The following is a 14,597-nucleotide window of genomic DNA, read 5'->3' as shown; positions in this document are numbered from 1 at the left end:
GAGATGGGCATCCAGTTTCCCACGATAACCACTGGCAACTCTTCACTCTTCTTTCATGGCATTGCTCATTATTACAGTCGGAATAATCGTGGTGAGGAAAGTCATGGGAAGAAAAGATGTGGTTTAATTTTGGTTGGCGTGTACTGGTGTTTAAAAATAAAATAAAAAGTTGTCAGCGGCCGACTGAACCGCGCAATGTTTCCTGGATGAACCGGAGGCTGCGCTTGTACAAAAATGAGTCCTTCCTCTCTGGCTTGCAGATGCTGAGATGATCCACGTCCACCTCAATCAGGTCCCCGATGCCGATATCTGGAACCACACAAGACAAGACCGGACAAGGTGAGGACGGGTCGAGTTTTGTTATGTACGGGTCAAGTTTATGGTCTGTAACCTACTAAGCAAAAATCTTCCCATTTTAAAAGTGAGTTAGCCATTTTGAATTTTTACATTTATAATATGGCAGGTACAAAATAGAACAAGCTCGGGATGCTAGATTTCTCATCCCTGCATAGCACAAGATTTTTTTATTTTTTTTGCAATGGAGCACACACAGTACTCGGCATCAAACGTGGTGAGACATAAATGTTACCATACAATATGATATATGAATACAAATGCTTGTTTTTTGACAAAGGCTTTTATTTTGAAGTTGTTACCGGAAAGCATGTCGCATCAACAGCTGACTTTATACTGCACAACATCTTGCTGTGGAGAGTCACAAGTCCATACTTATGACTCAATACAAAGACAACATTGTCCTGAAATCACATTAAATGGCCAATTCAGGGTGCCAAAAATGACTTTATTATGCTGGCATTTTAGTGTAAGGTTCTTCTTACCAGCGTTTAGCACAGCCTACATCATAAATTAGCCGCTAGCTAGCAGTACTCTTTATCGGCTGACGAAAGCAGCCCGATTTACTCACAAAAAACCCTGGACGTAAATGTAAAAATATGTCTTTGGGATTGAACGAGTTAAACGGAATTGTGTTATTTGCTCATCTATGATTATATTTGCTTCAGAGTCTTGCTCACATTTTATATTTACATTTTCACACGAACAGGAAAACAGAAGAAGGTATGTTAGGCATTATTTTATCTGACAAATTCTACATGAATCTCATTCTTGTGCACTCAACCTTCTGAGACATCTCTTCTCGTGGGATTTCTGCCTTCTATCTCTCTACACTATCAAATACATAATAAAATTCTGGTCAAATACGTTTTTTTTATGGAGGGTAGCTGAATACATTGACTAATGCCTACCTAATATAAGCCAATTGAGCATTGTAGTATTAACTAAGACCACTGGATGGCAGTGTTTCCACACATGTAAGAAAGCTAGCACCTACATGCAATTTTAAGTAAGGAATAGAAATCATTCTTTCATTTGATACCGTACCACCCATATTGAATTGACATAGCACACAATATTCTGTTGGCCTTGAAAGATGAGTGAAAATGCAAAATATACTGGTCTCCTGGAGGTTTCGTTTCCCGATATTGCTTAGCACTGAATAAAGGCGGTACCCACTTGCAGATTGTGCTGGCACCACCAGTATCTTGATCATAGGACCAATGTTTGTCGGTAGCGTCTCTGCAAAGCTTAGCACCTTGATCTCGTTTTCTTTGGCCATGTTCAAGAAGTTCTCGTTGAGGTCACGCAGCGCTGGAGAGTCTAAAAACATCATCTTTGTATCGTGTGTCCAAAAACGAAAATCAACCGTTTCCAAACTCAGAATTAGCGTTATTCACTGACCTCTGCAAAGCTCTCTGACCTCAATGGAGGGGAAGAGCAGATATCGTACATTAACAGAGTATTCCGCCATGAAGGTGCCATGATGGGGAACGCTGTAGAACAAAATGCCCTTGGTGTTCTTGAACAGATCCTTCATGTCAGGGTCCTCCATGGCGTCGATCAACATTTTTTTCACGAGCAAGCCTGACAAAGAAATCCATTACGAGAGAAGGGGAAACAATGTCGGTAATTTCTCCGGCGTACCTCCCATACTGTGAGCGACCCAGACCACCGGCCGGTCTCCAACTCCTGCCATCTTTAGCTTTTTGAGCAGCTCTCGACTCCTATAGGCTAAGGATTTTCTGAGGGGAGACGAAGACATATTCAATGAACCCGCCAATCATTTGAAACTACAGCATTTCTCCATATCCTCCAGAGACCCATCCTATTCGTTTGTGTCCACTGTAGTGGACATTTGTTTTTTGGGTTCTACAAATACCAAAGAACAAAGTATTGTAAAACCGCTAAATCTTGTAAATGTAATTCGTAGCTTTATTGTTTAAGCGTTAAGGGACCAAAACGCGGTATTATTCAAATACAGAGCAAAGTTTCCGAAACACCTTCCAATTCACCAAACTGTTAACTCTTGATAATGCACAGTTATGAAGTCATTCCAGGTCATCAATCATCATCCATATTAAAATCTTGATTCTTTTGAAGAATCTAAATTGTAATATTCTGTTGTACTATTTCTTTGTTTACCCAATAATTACTTCAATATATTTTCGCAAATTATGCATCAATTCAGGAAACGTTTCAATAATGAAAAATCACTGTATTCGAAAGTTTTTCCAAACTTAAGACTGGTGCTGTATTTTTTTTAAAATGTCTTTGTGTAACATCAACATGAGATCATGTTTTATTTGGGCTCTTTTGCGGGAAAATTTTCTGACCTCTGATTCTCAGCTGGGCACTTGGACACCCAGTCACTAAGATGGCTGTCGTATTCTACGGCTAACACCCTCAGATTTGGACAATCTGCAGCTAACCACGTCTGTTGATTAGAGGACATGAAGTTTCCACATCAGTGCAAAGATTCCCCACACACAATCAGTCGGACACAAATGATTTGTTGTTCTTACTTTCGGCCAGCACTCTGTGTAATCATCCCCGCAGTCTTTATCGTTCTCGTCCTCTATGGCACTTCGGTCCCTCTGGCGCCACGTCTTAAAAGCCGCCCCCAGGATCCCGTGGATGAACAGAACGTCGGCTTTGATTGGTTGGCTGGAACGGGACACAGAAAGAGTGGCTTTGAAAAAACGACAATGCAAGAAGATATTTGAGAGTCAAAGCAAGAAAAAGCGCTTTCCTACTTGCCGCGTGTTTGCGGGTGGAGGATATAGACGCCATCTTGATATTTCTCCTTCACCGTCTCCCTGTCCAAATTGGCTAACGCACGGGCCGCGTGGGAGGCCTCCATGACGTGAGGAGACTGCACCATCTCGGCCAGCACAGACAGCCACCCTGGATGGTTTTTTTTTTGGGGGGGGGGGGGGGGGGGGTCGCGTCATTTCTTCAAGCAAAGGACACCCATTTGCTTTACCTGACTGCACGATGGACTGGTGAACTTTGTCGTTTAGCGCCAGATTCCCGATAATTCGCACAATGTTCCTCTGGATATTCTTGGAGTCTTCGCGGAGCTGATAAACCCTCTGAAGGAGCTGCAGGCCTCCGTTGGCCACAATGTGATCACAGTGACTCCTGACCTGTGAGAAGAAAACATCTATGCTTGTTCAGGAGGATTCCCTACCTTGAAGTCAAGGTTCTCCTTTGGTGCTACACTACCTTGGAGTGCTGCACTAGGGCCTGTATGCAGAAAGACTCCACCTTCTCCGAAGGAACAGACGTGAGGCTCTGGGCGTAAGGCAGGCCGTTGCCACCAAAACACCACAGGCCACCCTGCAGCACGACATGAGGACAAGATGAGGATGGACAAGATTGAGCAAGAACGCTCAAGGCCGAGCTGTCCTTTACCCTCTGTGCTGCTAAAGCTTGAGTGCTTTCTCTGAGGGCCAGCGAGGTGAAGTACTGAACGCATTTGTCCACTTCGGATTGCGGCAGGGAGGCCAGCAGCTGCCTCAGACCGTCCTCCGCTGAGAAACCCTATCACGAAATTTTGGTCAATTTGAACATTTTTATTCACAGATTTCTTTTTTTCCGGTCATTGCCGATTTTCTGGCAGAAAAAAAAAAGACAGCTTTTCGATTAATCAGCCTATTAATCAACTTTCAATCCTGGAGATGTATTTATATGTGATGCCTTTACAGAGTCCAAGCATTTAAACTTCTGCAAATTGATAGGGTGCATAAAGGTTTGCTTAGGTGCAATTTAACCCAATTTTTACAAGTAAAATCTAGCCGTTCTTATACTTTGGGTGGGACTGTAGATTTTCACTGTGGCAATGAAATTACAGTGCATATTTTGGCCCGGATGTAAAGTCAATACTTACATCATCAAGGTCAGGGTGTGCGGGAGGACGCAAGAAGAATCTCAGGTCTGCTCGAGCAGTCCGAGCCAGGCCCACTGCGGTCCTCTGGTCTATTACCTGGGCCGCAGTCTGATACTGATAGTCTGCATCATTATCAACATTGATCATGTTATTTGATGTTATGTAAAACAGCAGAAATATATGTTACATTACCATGCCAGTGGCAATTGTCCGCCAGTTCCTGCACAGCTTGAATTCTGAGTGTTCGATTGTCAGATTGTGTTCTCTTTAGCAGGACCCATAAGGCCACCTCGTGTGGGTCCGCATCCACGTTACTCAGCCGCTCTAAAAACCAAATGGAGATGATGTAAATTAAGCTATTGAAAAAAACATAACTACAGCGCATCTGCCTAGCGAGTCTAAAGAACTACCAGACTAGCATATGTAATTACAAACCTTGCACATTTTGTGTCATCCACCAGCCAGCTGTTTTTAAACGATACACAAGTAACGTATTGAACATCTTAGTACATTACAGCAAGTGGCAAAATGGCTGCCACCAAGAAATAAAAACAGGTGGATTTTGCACCTTAATTCATATATATTTTACAAATATTGATAAATTCTGTTTGGACTGGAATAATTATTGTTAAACAAAAAATGAATTGCCTTCCCCTTTAGTAATCAACATTAATTACATATTGTACTGTAGCATATTAAATTTTAACTGTTCTTGTTCTAAGTTTGTCAAATTATTTTTCTCATGATCATTTTTGATGAACAAAGTTTGTCGATTTCTTACCATCTAATGACCGCAGCAGAAGTCGTGAAGAGATTTCTATAAAGCGTCTCGCCGCTTTGTGAAGTTCCCTCCTTGTTTTGTGTGTAAGCCCTGGAAAATATCACATAGGTCACCTCAACTTTTTAAATCTACGCATTTATGAGGAATTCCAGCTCGTAAGTGGCGAGGGAAGGTGGGCTCACTTCCTCTGAGTTCACCTTGAACAGAGGAAGAGAGAGAACAGAGGAAATACAGGAATGAGGAAGCAGGAAGAGGAAGCGATGACAGAAGATGTCACTGAACACCTGGATAAACTTTGTGCCAGTCAGCATTTTTGCCAGATGCCCTTTTAAGAATGTTTACTAAAATGACTACCTGCAGTGAGGGTCTCCTTTTCGTCAGTGGGATTGGCTCGCAGATAGATGTAAGACTTGTACTTCTCTTGAAGAATCGCACTGGTGTCAATAGTCACCGCTTTGTCCAAGGACACCACCTCGTATGTGATGAAAAGGCAGCCGCTGTAGAAGTGAAACTATCAGAAACCAACCTCCACAACTCGGGCATTTTTCTAAGACCTACCCGAGCACCACTGCTCCTGTTACCTTGGCAACCTTCCCTAGGGAACAGAAATGTATTAAATGGCTTACCATATGTAGGGATGTAATATTTTTTTTCAGTGATAACTGACTTAAATCTTTCCACCGTAGCGCCTTGGTCAAACCAGGCAAGCCAGCCGTGCTGAGTCTCCTGCATCGGATCAAGCGCAGTGCAGTCGCAGACATCCTCCTGGAACCGGAAAGGGGGGTCACGGTGGGAAAAACAAACACACATACACGCACATAACCCAAGGCTGTGGGGTGTCTTGATTATACAGCGATTAACTTTTACAAGACAAACAGTTCCGAATACTACCAAATGAACCAAGCTCCTAGTCAACAAATTGCGTGGCTTGTCAGAGTAACATTTCAGTGTAAAAACGAGCCTGCGTAACCCTAGTGCGACGTCAACTATCTTACGTACACACGAAGCTAAACTGACAGTGACCTTTAAACTATCAACCCGACTGGCGTCACGATTTAGCTCTTGGTGGCGTGACTTTTTTTTCCACCGTTGGCGTCAGATTGTGACACGAACTCACCGGCGAATTTGTGTTCGAAATAGTCACCGAAACTTGTTCAGATGATGCGGCGCCGCTGATGTTGCAAAATGTGTCGCATAAATAGTACGTCACGGCGGAAACGCCCCCTACCAGGCTTGTGAGCGTTGTCAAAAAAAAAAAAACGTATACTGTACACCGGAACTTCAACCCGAATAAAATATGTAGAACTATTTTTTGTTTATGTGTATAAATATTCTTAAAGTGAAAAACGTGTGTATGTAGATATATTACAGATGTTATGTATGTTGTGAGTAGATAGATAGATAGATAGATAGATAGATAGATAGATAGATAGATAGATAGATAGATAGATAGATAGATAGATAGATATGCCAATTTAGTAAAAATGAAAATTATGCCATTTCACAACAACCTCGCTTGATTGATGCGTTTATTTAATTAAATTACAAAATTATAAACATAGTCCCATAGTACTCACATATTTTATGGCGCCATCAACCTCAACGCCGCTCAGTTATTTTGAAAGACAGTTTAAGGATTTTAACAACTTTTGAAACACACACAAATCTGTTTTCCTTGCAGGCCCCTCTGCCCCAAATATTTTTAAACGCTCAAAGTTGTAAACGCGGTTTATTAAATGCAATGACCATAAACTTGTTTGTCTACACATGATATGACCTGGCTTTGAGCATCAATTTTACTCAAATCTGCATTTTCTCCATTTGTTAAAATCATATGCAAGTAATTTTTAAACTTTAAGTCAAATAAACCTTTCATGGATGCAAAATAACAGGCTTACTGGAATGGTCCCTTCCATGTAGCCTTTTCTAATTATACAAATCATAGACTTTTCTAAATCAAATTTCAGAGTTTCAGAGAGCAATGTGGTCCTCTCGTCCTAGGTATGCGTCTCCTGATAGGCCTTAATAATGCTCTCATAAGCGGGAGGAGGTGTTTGCGTAGCCTGGAACCCCCTCACGCTGTCCCCCCAAAATGAGTGGGGTCTTCTGGGCGGGGTGGTGGATGTGTGAGCCGATCTGGCGGAAGTCGTCAACATGGGGGTGCGGGGCAACGACATCTGACTCCCTTCTTCCGCTTCCCTGGCTATCTGGCTACAGTGGAGGAGCGGGTGGAAGGTGGACCCCCTGAAGCTTGACTTGTGACCCAACGGGTCGAGGGGATCCGGGGTGGAGGTCTGACGGTGGAAGGTGAAAGCGGCGCTGACCAGGCTGTTGTTGCTCCGCCGGTCGTAGTTGTTGTTGCCGCGGTTGAAGCTCTGCTGGTTTCGTGGGGAGTTGCGAGATTGGCGAGATGGGGGGCAGCTGGTGATGCGGGCAGAGCCTGCTTTGCGCCGGGAAAACCACGTCAGAAGCACATAGACCACCGCCCCCAAAACCAGGCCCACTGCCACGGAAACGCTAAAAGCTATGATCAGTGGGACTGGAAAAGAAAGATAATTTAGATCAGTAGTTCTCAAAAGGTTTACTAAGTACCACCAAGAAAAATAAAGGACACTTTCTAAGTACCACTATAATATCCAACAGTAAAATACAGTTGCATTACTCCTAAATGTACTCAAATACTGCCTAAAAGTAAATGAATACTTGTCAATCTAGTAAAATACTCACTAAAAGTAATCTATTTACTTGTAGATATACTTAAATAATGAAAAAAAGATCCTGAATTATTCTTCAATTTACTTAAAAGTTGGTTGCTATTGAATCAACTGAAATACCGACTAAAACCTTGTTGTCGTATGTCATCTGAACTACTTCCTAAAGGTTACCCAAATACTCTTAAACTTGTGTATGGGAAAGTAAAAACTACATTTAAATAATGATTCAGTGTATTGCACATACAAATGAAATACATTTCTTCTGCATAGTTGTTTGAAAACAATTCTTATCGATTCACTGCAAATGCATCTATATGAATATTCCAACTATTTATCCATTAGCATACGGTGAACATACAAACTTCTCACAGGAACGTCGGAGCTGCGAACCTCAAACCTCAGAAATGTGAGGCAGACAGTCCAAGCAGTATTCTACCCTGCTGCCGTTTTTTTTTTTTTTTTAAACACCTCCCTTTAAGTCCTCTACTGCTCCCTGTCTAACAGCAAACTTTCCTTTCCACAGTCTGATATATGAGTCTTTTACTCTTCAGGAGTACTTTGAAAAAAGAGGAGAGTTTATCATCAGTATAATTTGTCATCTCAAAATTTTGAACTCTATCCAGAAGGGAACAGCCTTCAAAATTGCGTTATGTTGAGCTAGTAAAAAGCCGTCTGATTTTGGCTGGAGTTACTTGGCCTCAGTTGTTCACAACTTCAGCCATTGCTGCTTTATCTCAAAGCAAGATTTCAGATGAGTTTTAACAACATTCCTTTCCCGATGGCTGAATTTGGTGAGGCCAAAGCCGTCTCTGCTATCGACATTTTCCTGTCTTCATTTTTCCCAAGCGGCTCCCCTTGTGTCTGTTCTAGGTCAACTGTTGTTTTCTGACTATCAGTGTGATATCTGTCAGAATGTGGCAAATGTTTGTTTTCATTTTCATGCAGAGGACAGTTTTTTATTGTTCGTCTCACTTATGGAAAATCTATTTTTAATCTCAACTAGATGAAGCCAATGGAATGAAAGCTGAATGAAAAATTATGGAAACAAGGAATGGTGTGGAATGCTTTGGAATCATGGAATATAAAAGAGTGATTATGAATTATATGGAATGATATTGAATAGGGAATCGTGTGGAAAAACCGAATGATACAAAAACATGAAATATCTTGATAAATTTGCTTTTATTAAAAAAATGGGGATAATAGTTTTACTAGGTTATCAGCTGAAAGTTGGAATGGTTTGAATCAATCAAGAAATATTGAAGCCATTGAATGGCAAAATGAGTTTTTTCTTTTCCTTGTTAAATACAGCAGCTTTGTAATAATAATCTGTTTAAACCGTAAATACACCCCAATGTAAAAATAGCCCAATTATACATGTTTAACATATTTTATAAAAGCATTCTTTTTTCATATTCAGGCTTATCATCAACTAACAACCAACTGTTTTCCTCATTGCGTCTTCACTTTAGAAGGACTCATGGCGAAGACGGCAAAAAGAACGCGGTGCTTCAATCCTTGCTGGATGTCTGCCACCAACAACACATCCAATTTCCTTTACATACGCCGCCGTTTATTTTCAGAATCATTAGAAAATTACACTTTTTTAAAACTGCTCATGGATGTACTATATGGACGCGTTTCGCGGTATCTGTTTTGTAAAGTTACTATATTCCGGTTGGAATCCCAAGAGAAAAACAGAGGCAATTAGCACGTGATAAGAAAAGATAACATAAACTCACCAGCATCAAAAGACTGAACAATTTCCATGAAGAAATTTGTATTGTTTACAGCCATGACCTAGTCTGTGGTGTCATTAGGGGACAAAAAAAAAGAGGACAACTCTTCTTTCCCTTTTTGCCTGTCTTTTTACATACACTAATGGATTTTCCTGTCTTTCTGCAGACCTTCTTTCCTGTTCTTCTCTCCTCCCCTCTCTCTCTCTCTCTCTCTCTCTCTCTCTCTCTCTCTCTCTCTCTCTCTCTCTCCCTGTGTCAGCCTCCCTCAATCCACAGACGCTCGCGGACTAGTAGCTACACACTTTGGCGCTCTGTAATGTTTATGGAAGTGTGGAAAAAAAAAAAAAAGTGACGCTGTCACATTTCCTGCTTTTCCCCCTCCTGAAAAGAGCTCCAGGAGAGGCTTATCTTTGCCGGACAGAAATCCTGGCGTTGGGGAGAGGGAGTGTTGCTTTTCCTCACTTCCTCTACCATCATTTCCTTCTGGTTGATAAGTGTCACTATGAATAAGTAAACCAGCCTCAATACTACTAAATCTAATCATCTCTAATATGTTTTCAAGTGTTTGATTTTCCCCTCGTACTTTCCAAACGCTGTCTCAGCTCAGTGGTCGTCTGGCACTTTCTTGCATCAGTCGAGCCAGGAAAAACATTTATTTTGATAACCCTGACATAGAAGTCTACAAACATAAGTGGATTTTTAAATCGTACCAGTAGAGTCAGCGCTGTCTAATCCCTTCCATCTGAAATTTATCAGGGCAGACAAAAGGAAACGTGCTTGTAATGGTGTTGGTATGAAGCTAATGCTGCAAAGGCCACACTATTTATGTCTAACACTCATAACACTTTCCTTGGAAAAAGAAAATCTGCCTAAGAAAAGCAAAATCTTAATGTATTTATGCATACTGACATCATGGTGGTAGAACGGAATGCCAAGACAAATTTGTGGTATTGTAATTTAATGTTGGCTTAAATGGAGATTTTCTGGCTCATAAAATATTTGCTCACATTGATGTCGCATGCTAAAACTGAAACATGAAGAACAAGTTTGCAAGTACAAAAATTCTGGTGTGCCCACTGGCCACTATGAGTGACTGGCACCTCTCAGTCACCCCTTTGCTGAATTTATCTGTCACCAGTCCAGTAAGGGGAGATCTGCCCCCCCCCCCCCCTTTTTTTTTACCCACTGAACTCAGTAAAAAGCACGCAACACCGCAACACTATCTGTAGTACCAAGAGTGACCTGTAGGATGCAGCATAGTACCTCGGGCCCAGTGCATGCAGATTAAAAAAGTAGTACTACTACGAGTAGCAGTAGTTTAATTTCTCACCAGTCATTGACGTGTCAAAGGTTTACTCACTGGCCACAATATTAGGTACACCGAATGCATTATTTCGTCTCAGTATGGTCTGAGGCAAACATCTGTCTTTTTGGCATCGATTCAATTTCATCACATAACTTTCTAATAAGCTCCCTTAAATTGCTGAGCACGCACACTATGTTAGTGTGCCACAAGAGGGGGGGAAAAACTCCTTGCGTTAACCCCGTGTCTGATTTTTTTTTCTTACTTCTGCTGCAGTCAAGTCCTTTCTACTTGGCTGCATCTGCTGGCTCCTGAGGGGCTTGCAACGCTAGAGGTCACCCTGAGCCAGGATGCATAGAAATGAGGGAGGCAACCCGACTGCAGAGGTATACTGTCAGCCAAATACATCAATATGTCAACCAATCAGAATTTCATTTATCCTTATTTATTTACATTCACATTGTACATGCAGTTTTACTTATGTACCATGAATATAACATACTTTGCATTTGAGTCCGATTTTTTTTCCCCGAGTCCAAATTGCGTGCATTTGTAATATGAAAAAAAGGCTCAAACAAGGACTATACTATATTTTTGTTATGATGCACAGCCTTTGATTTTCTAAAGAGTGTTGTGCTTTGTCCATTCACAGCATTTCAGTGTTTAGTAATACATTTTCTACAATTACCTAAAACGAGACGCCAAAATTTCCTTTAGGGCTTGATCATAACATTGCCACAAGAGGGCAGTCAATGCTCAAATTGCCTTTCATCGCTGGTCCCATTACCCTAACACCAGGCCAGGTGGTCTAATACTGGTATTTGGTATCTATTCGCACCTATCCCTAGCAGTTATCAATATGTACAGATAGATGTGTATGGTGGATTGAGACACATTTGGATTTGGGACTCAGGACATGCAAACGTACAGGAGTTGAGATTAGAACCCAGTACCTCAGAACTGCGAGGTCACTGTGTTCCTTTAAAAAAAAAAAAAAAAAAAAAATCTTAACTGTTTCACTTCCATGAACCGCTCTAGCTGTCAGAATCCAATTTTTAGTGCGCTGGCTATTGACAGCTATAGAAAAATAAATGCGTTTTAAATAATTAAAACAAATCTTATGAAGCACATCATATTTTTTTGTGTCAACATGTTGATTTCCATCTGCTAAAACATTCCTAAAGAAAAGCATTTATTTCTTACAGTGGAAACCAACGGCAGCCGATGTTATCTGGGTCCTGATTGGCCCTCACGGTGGAACAAGCAACACGCTCTTTGGTTGGACAGCAGATGGCAGCGCATGCCAACCAGGAAGCGGTAAGTACTCTGCTTACATCATCAACAGCAGCATCAGCAGCAAGAGGAGGAGGAGCTCCTCCGAGTCGGAGTTTCTGCAACAGGGATGAACTGAGGCAAAACAACCTGACACCAAACTCTAAAATAAACAAATTCTACATGTCAGTTAGGGCCATGTTGTCAAGTTGAGAGAGGACGCCTGGTACTCGCAGGACGAACGGCATGGCATCGCCGCGCCACTATGGAGACTCTCCTCATGACATTGCCAATGTGATGCAGAGACTGCAAGGTAGGCGTTAATTGCTTACTCAGAGCACCGTTTCTCCACTTACGGCACGTTTGGAGGTGACCTGCTTCGGTGGTATGACACAGCAGAAAGGCTGAAACGCTGACTGGAAATTTACTGCTTTTCTGCATTGAATAGGTTGCTGTTTTTTAGTTGACTTATTTTTTTTACATAGGGTTTTTGAGGATTGGGTTTTTTCAGGTAAAGGCTGACTCATTATGAGTTTCTATCTGGAGTTTTGGTGTCATTGGTAACATAAAAAAATGGAGGCTGCTTTATGATTTTAAAATGTGTGACGGACTGTACAAAAAAGTACATAGTACAAGGATAGTGAAAAATCAATGATCTGCATTTAATTCACATTGGGCGTTAAAACATATTGCAAAAATTCTATTTCTGTGGGATGATTATAAGTAGAAAATGCATTTCGTTTATTTTTTGTACATTTGGGGAAAAAAGAAAAAAATTGTCAAATATGATCTCTTATGCACAGCCCTCTTTATGTAATTCACAGATTTTCACTTGGTTTTCAGGCTCAGCTCAGTTGGGCTCTTTCTGAAACTTTTATTTTATCATGGCAAAATATTTAGTTTGTTGCTCAATCTTCTGGTTCTTAAATGGGAGCATAAGAAGGAACTTCAGGTGATGCATAGATATTTAATAGGGTATTTGCAGAGATTGGCAAATCTAATTGAATGCTTTTTTATGCTGTGACAAGAACAGTATGTTCATTCTGACCCGAAACAGTTCATTTTCAAATTAAGAGCAAAATAATTGGAACACAAAATAACGCATTGCTAAACTGTGTTATGGTGACTTTTTTTGCAAAACATTTTATGGCTTTGTTTTTTGAAGATTTATATGAGTGACAATTGTCATTAGTGGCACAATTTTTCAGCGGACGAGCCACAAATATTACAAACGATGTTACATGATCTATCTTCTGGAGTTGCTGCAGAACAAAACATGCCTAACGATTCCCCTACAAATATAGTTTCTAAATTGAATAAATCTAACAAAAATGGCACTGTGGAGTGGTTAGGGGGTACCTGGCTGGAAAAAAAAATATAGAGTTCATCATTGAAAAAAGATTGCGAACCTCTGAGTTAGCCTGCTAGCTTAAGGCTAACACAGAAAAAGAAATGCCATTGAGAGGCTAATGAAGGGTATTTAAATAGCACAATTATATTGCTATCAAGAGCTGATGTTTGAACACAAGTTGTGCAGCAAGACATGTAGACAGACAATATACAAATACAGGCTAATATTCTTCATCCCCTGAAAAAATGACCAATATTACTGCAGATTGCCGAATCACGTACAGCATTTGAGTGAAAAGTAGTCTAAAAAAGATGCTTTGAGCTGAGATGCAACATGGCGAGCCCTCGTGGGTTTTGCCAGGCAGCGCTTGTGTTGTGTCGGAGCTGCGAACAAATGTGCGTTTGGAGGTGTGTGTGGGTGCACACTTTGCATCTGCAGTATTGATTTCTTCTAATTTTAGAAGCTTTCCACTTCCCATGCTGTTCAAAGACAAGTACGATACTTTGATTAAGATGCTAAGTGAAAATGAAACGGCCTCATGCACAGCACAGCGGTAGTGTGAAACTGTTGCATTATTTATGTGGACATGTGTAACGCCACCTCCTCCCTTCACCCAAAAGCGCCCTAATTTATCAAATGTTTCCAGTATATTCCCCCCATCCACATGGGAGCCTCCTTTAAAGTCTTTAAGGAAGTAAATGATATGCTGTACATTGTCAATAATTCAGCAGACTGAATGTTGCTTGTTCACAAAAATGTCTTCCATAATTAGCCTGTTAGCTCAGGGACACATGGGGAAGTTTTATGGCTTTTTAATTACTGTCTGTCATCCCTCCCATGATGTGATGACGGCCATTTCTTTGTCTTGTGAGGCGACATAAATATACAAGTGCACTCACCAGCCACGATATTATAAATATGATACGATAGAAGAGGGATTGATGTACTCGCTAAACTTTTTGGAACTGATTCGCTTACGTGTTTGGTGGAAACAAAATTTCATTTTGAAAAAATATGAAAACTAAAATCATTTGACTGTTTTGATAAAGGACTACAAAAATAAATGAAAAAAAAAATCACTCGGGCCCTAATTTGAATGGTTTAACAAACATGCCCCTGAAAAGTGTTGTTTTTGGAGATACAAGCTTTCTACCTGATGCCAGCTGTATGTAATATTCAGGAATTATTTTC

At 40.9% G+C, this 14,597-nt stretch overlaps 2 protein-coding genes and 1 long non-coding RNA gene across 8 annotated transcripts; 1 reads left to right on the top strand and 2 right to left on the bottom strand.

Annotated features, from left to right (window-relative positions):
• Positions 1-100: 100 nt before the first annotated feature.
• serac1 (serine active site containing 1) lies at positions 101-6,237 on the bottom strand. 5 transcript variants are annotated; one of them, XM_088403317.1, is made up of 19 exons: positions 6,145-6,237; positions 5,695-5,792; positions 5,586-5,622; positions 5,382-5,524; positions 5,210-5,224; positions 5,028-5,117; positions 4,682-4,711; positions 4,439-4,570; positions 4,247-4,368; positions 3,772-3,900; positions 3,583-3,696; positions 3,341-3,503; positions 3,111-3,261; positions 2,880-3,021; positions 2,691-2,791; positions 2,002-2,099; positions 1,759-1,941; positions 1,534-1,677; positions 101-309 (listed from the first exon to the last, which is right to left on the bottom strand). In XM_088403317.1, exons 2-19 carry the CDS (start codon positions 5,786-5,788, stop codon positions 173-175), a joined length of 2,025 nt encoding a protein of 674 aa, XP_088259443.1. In that variant the 5' UTR covers positions 5,789-5,792; positions 6,145-6,237; the 3' UTR covers positions 101-172. The 5 variants fall into 5 exon arrangements, with proteins under 5 accessions (XP_088259443.1, XP_088259445.1, XP_088259444.1 ...); XM_088403319.1 differs by lacking the exon at positions 4,682-4,711; XM_088403318.1 differs by lacking the exon at positions 5,210-5,224.
• A 318-nt stretch (positions 6,238-6,555) lies between these two features.
• On the bottom strand, positions 6,556-9,758 carry myct1a (myc target 1a). Of its 2 annotated transcripts, none has more exons than XM_088403675.1 (2): positions 9,484-9,758; positions 6,556-7,566 (listed from the first exon to the last, which is right to left on the bottom strand). In XM_088403675.1, exons 1-2 carry the CDS (start codon positions 9,536-9,538, stop codon positions 7,025-7,027), a joined length of 597 nt encoding a protein of 198 aa, XP_088259801.1. In that variant the 5' UTR covers positions 9,539-9,758; the 3' UTR covers positions 6,556-7,024. The 2 variants fall into 2 exon arrangements, with proteins under 2 accessions (XP_088259801.1, XP_088259802.1); XM_088403676.1 differs by having other exon boundaries at positions 6,556-7,467.
• A 1,300-nt stretch (positions 9,759-11,058) lies between these two features.
• LOC148407025 (uncharacterized) lies at positions 11,059-12,464 on the top strand. Its single transcript, XR_015863741.1, has 3 exons — positions 11,059-11,169; positions 11,989-12,100; positions 12,246-12,464. It is a non-coding gene; the product is annotated as an uncharacterized LOC148407025 (long non-coding RNA).
• The last annotated feature ends 2,133 nt before the right edge of the window (positions 12,465-14,597 follow it).

This window comes from Hippichthys cyanospilos, chromosome 20 (assembly GCF_059441005.1).
Source record: "Hippichthys cyanospilos isolate Australia breed blue-spotted pipefish chromosome 20, RoL_Hcya_1.0, whole genome shotgun sequence".
NCBI lineage: Eukaryota > Metazoa > Chordata > Actinopteri > Syngnathiformes > Syngnathidae > Hippichthys > Hippichthys cyanospilos.
The sequence above is the reverse complement of the archived record's forward strand: the minus strand, read 5'-3'. Positions and strand labels throughout refer to the sequence as shown.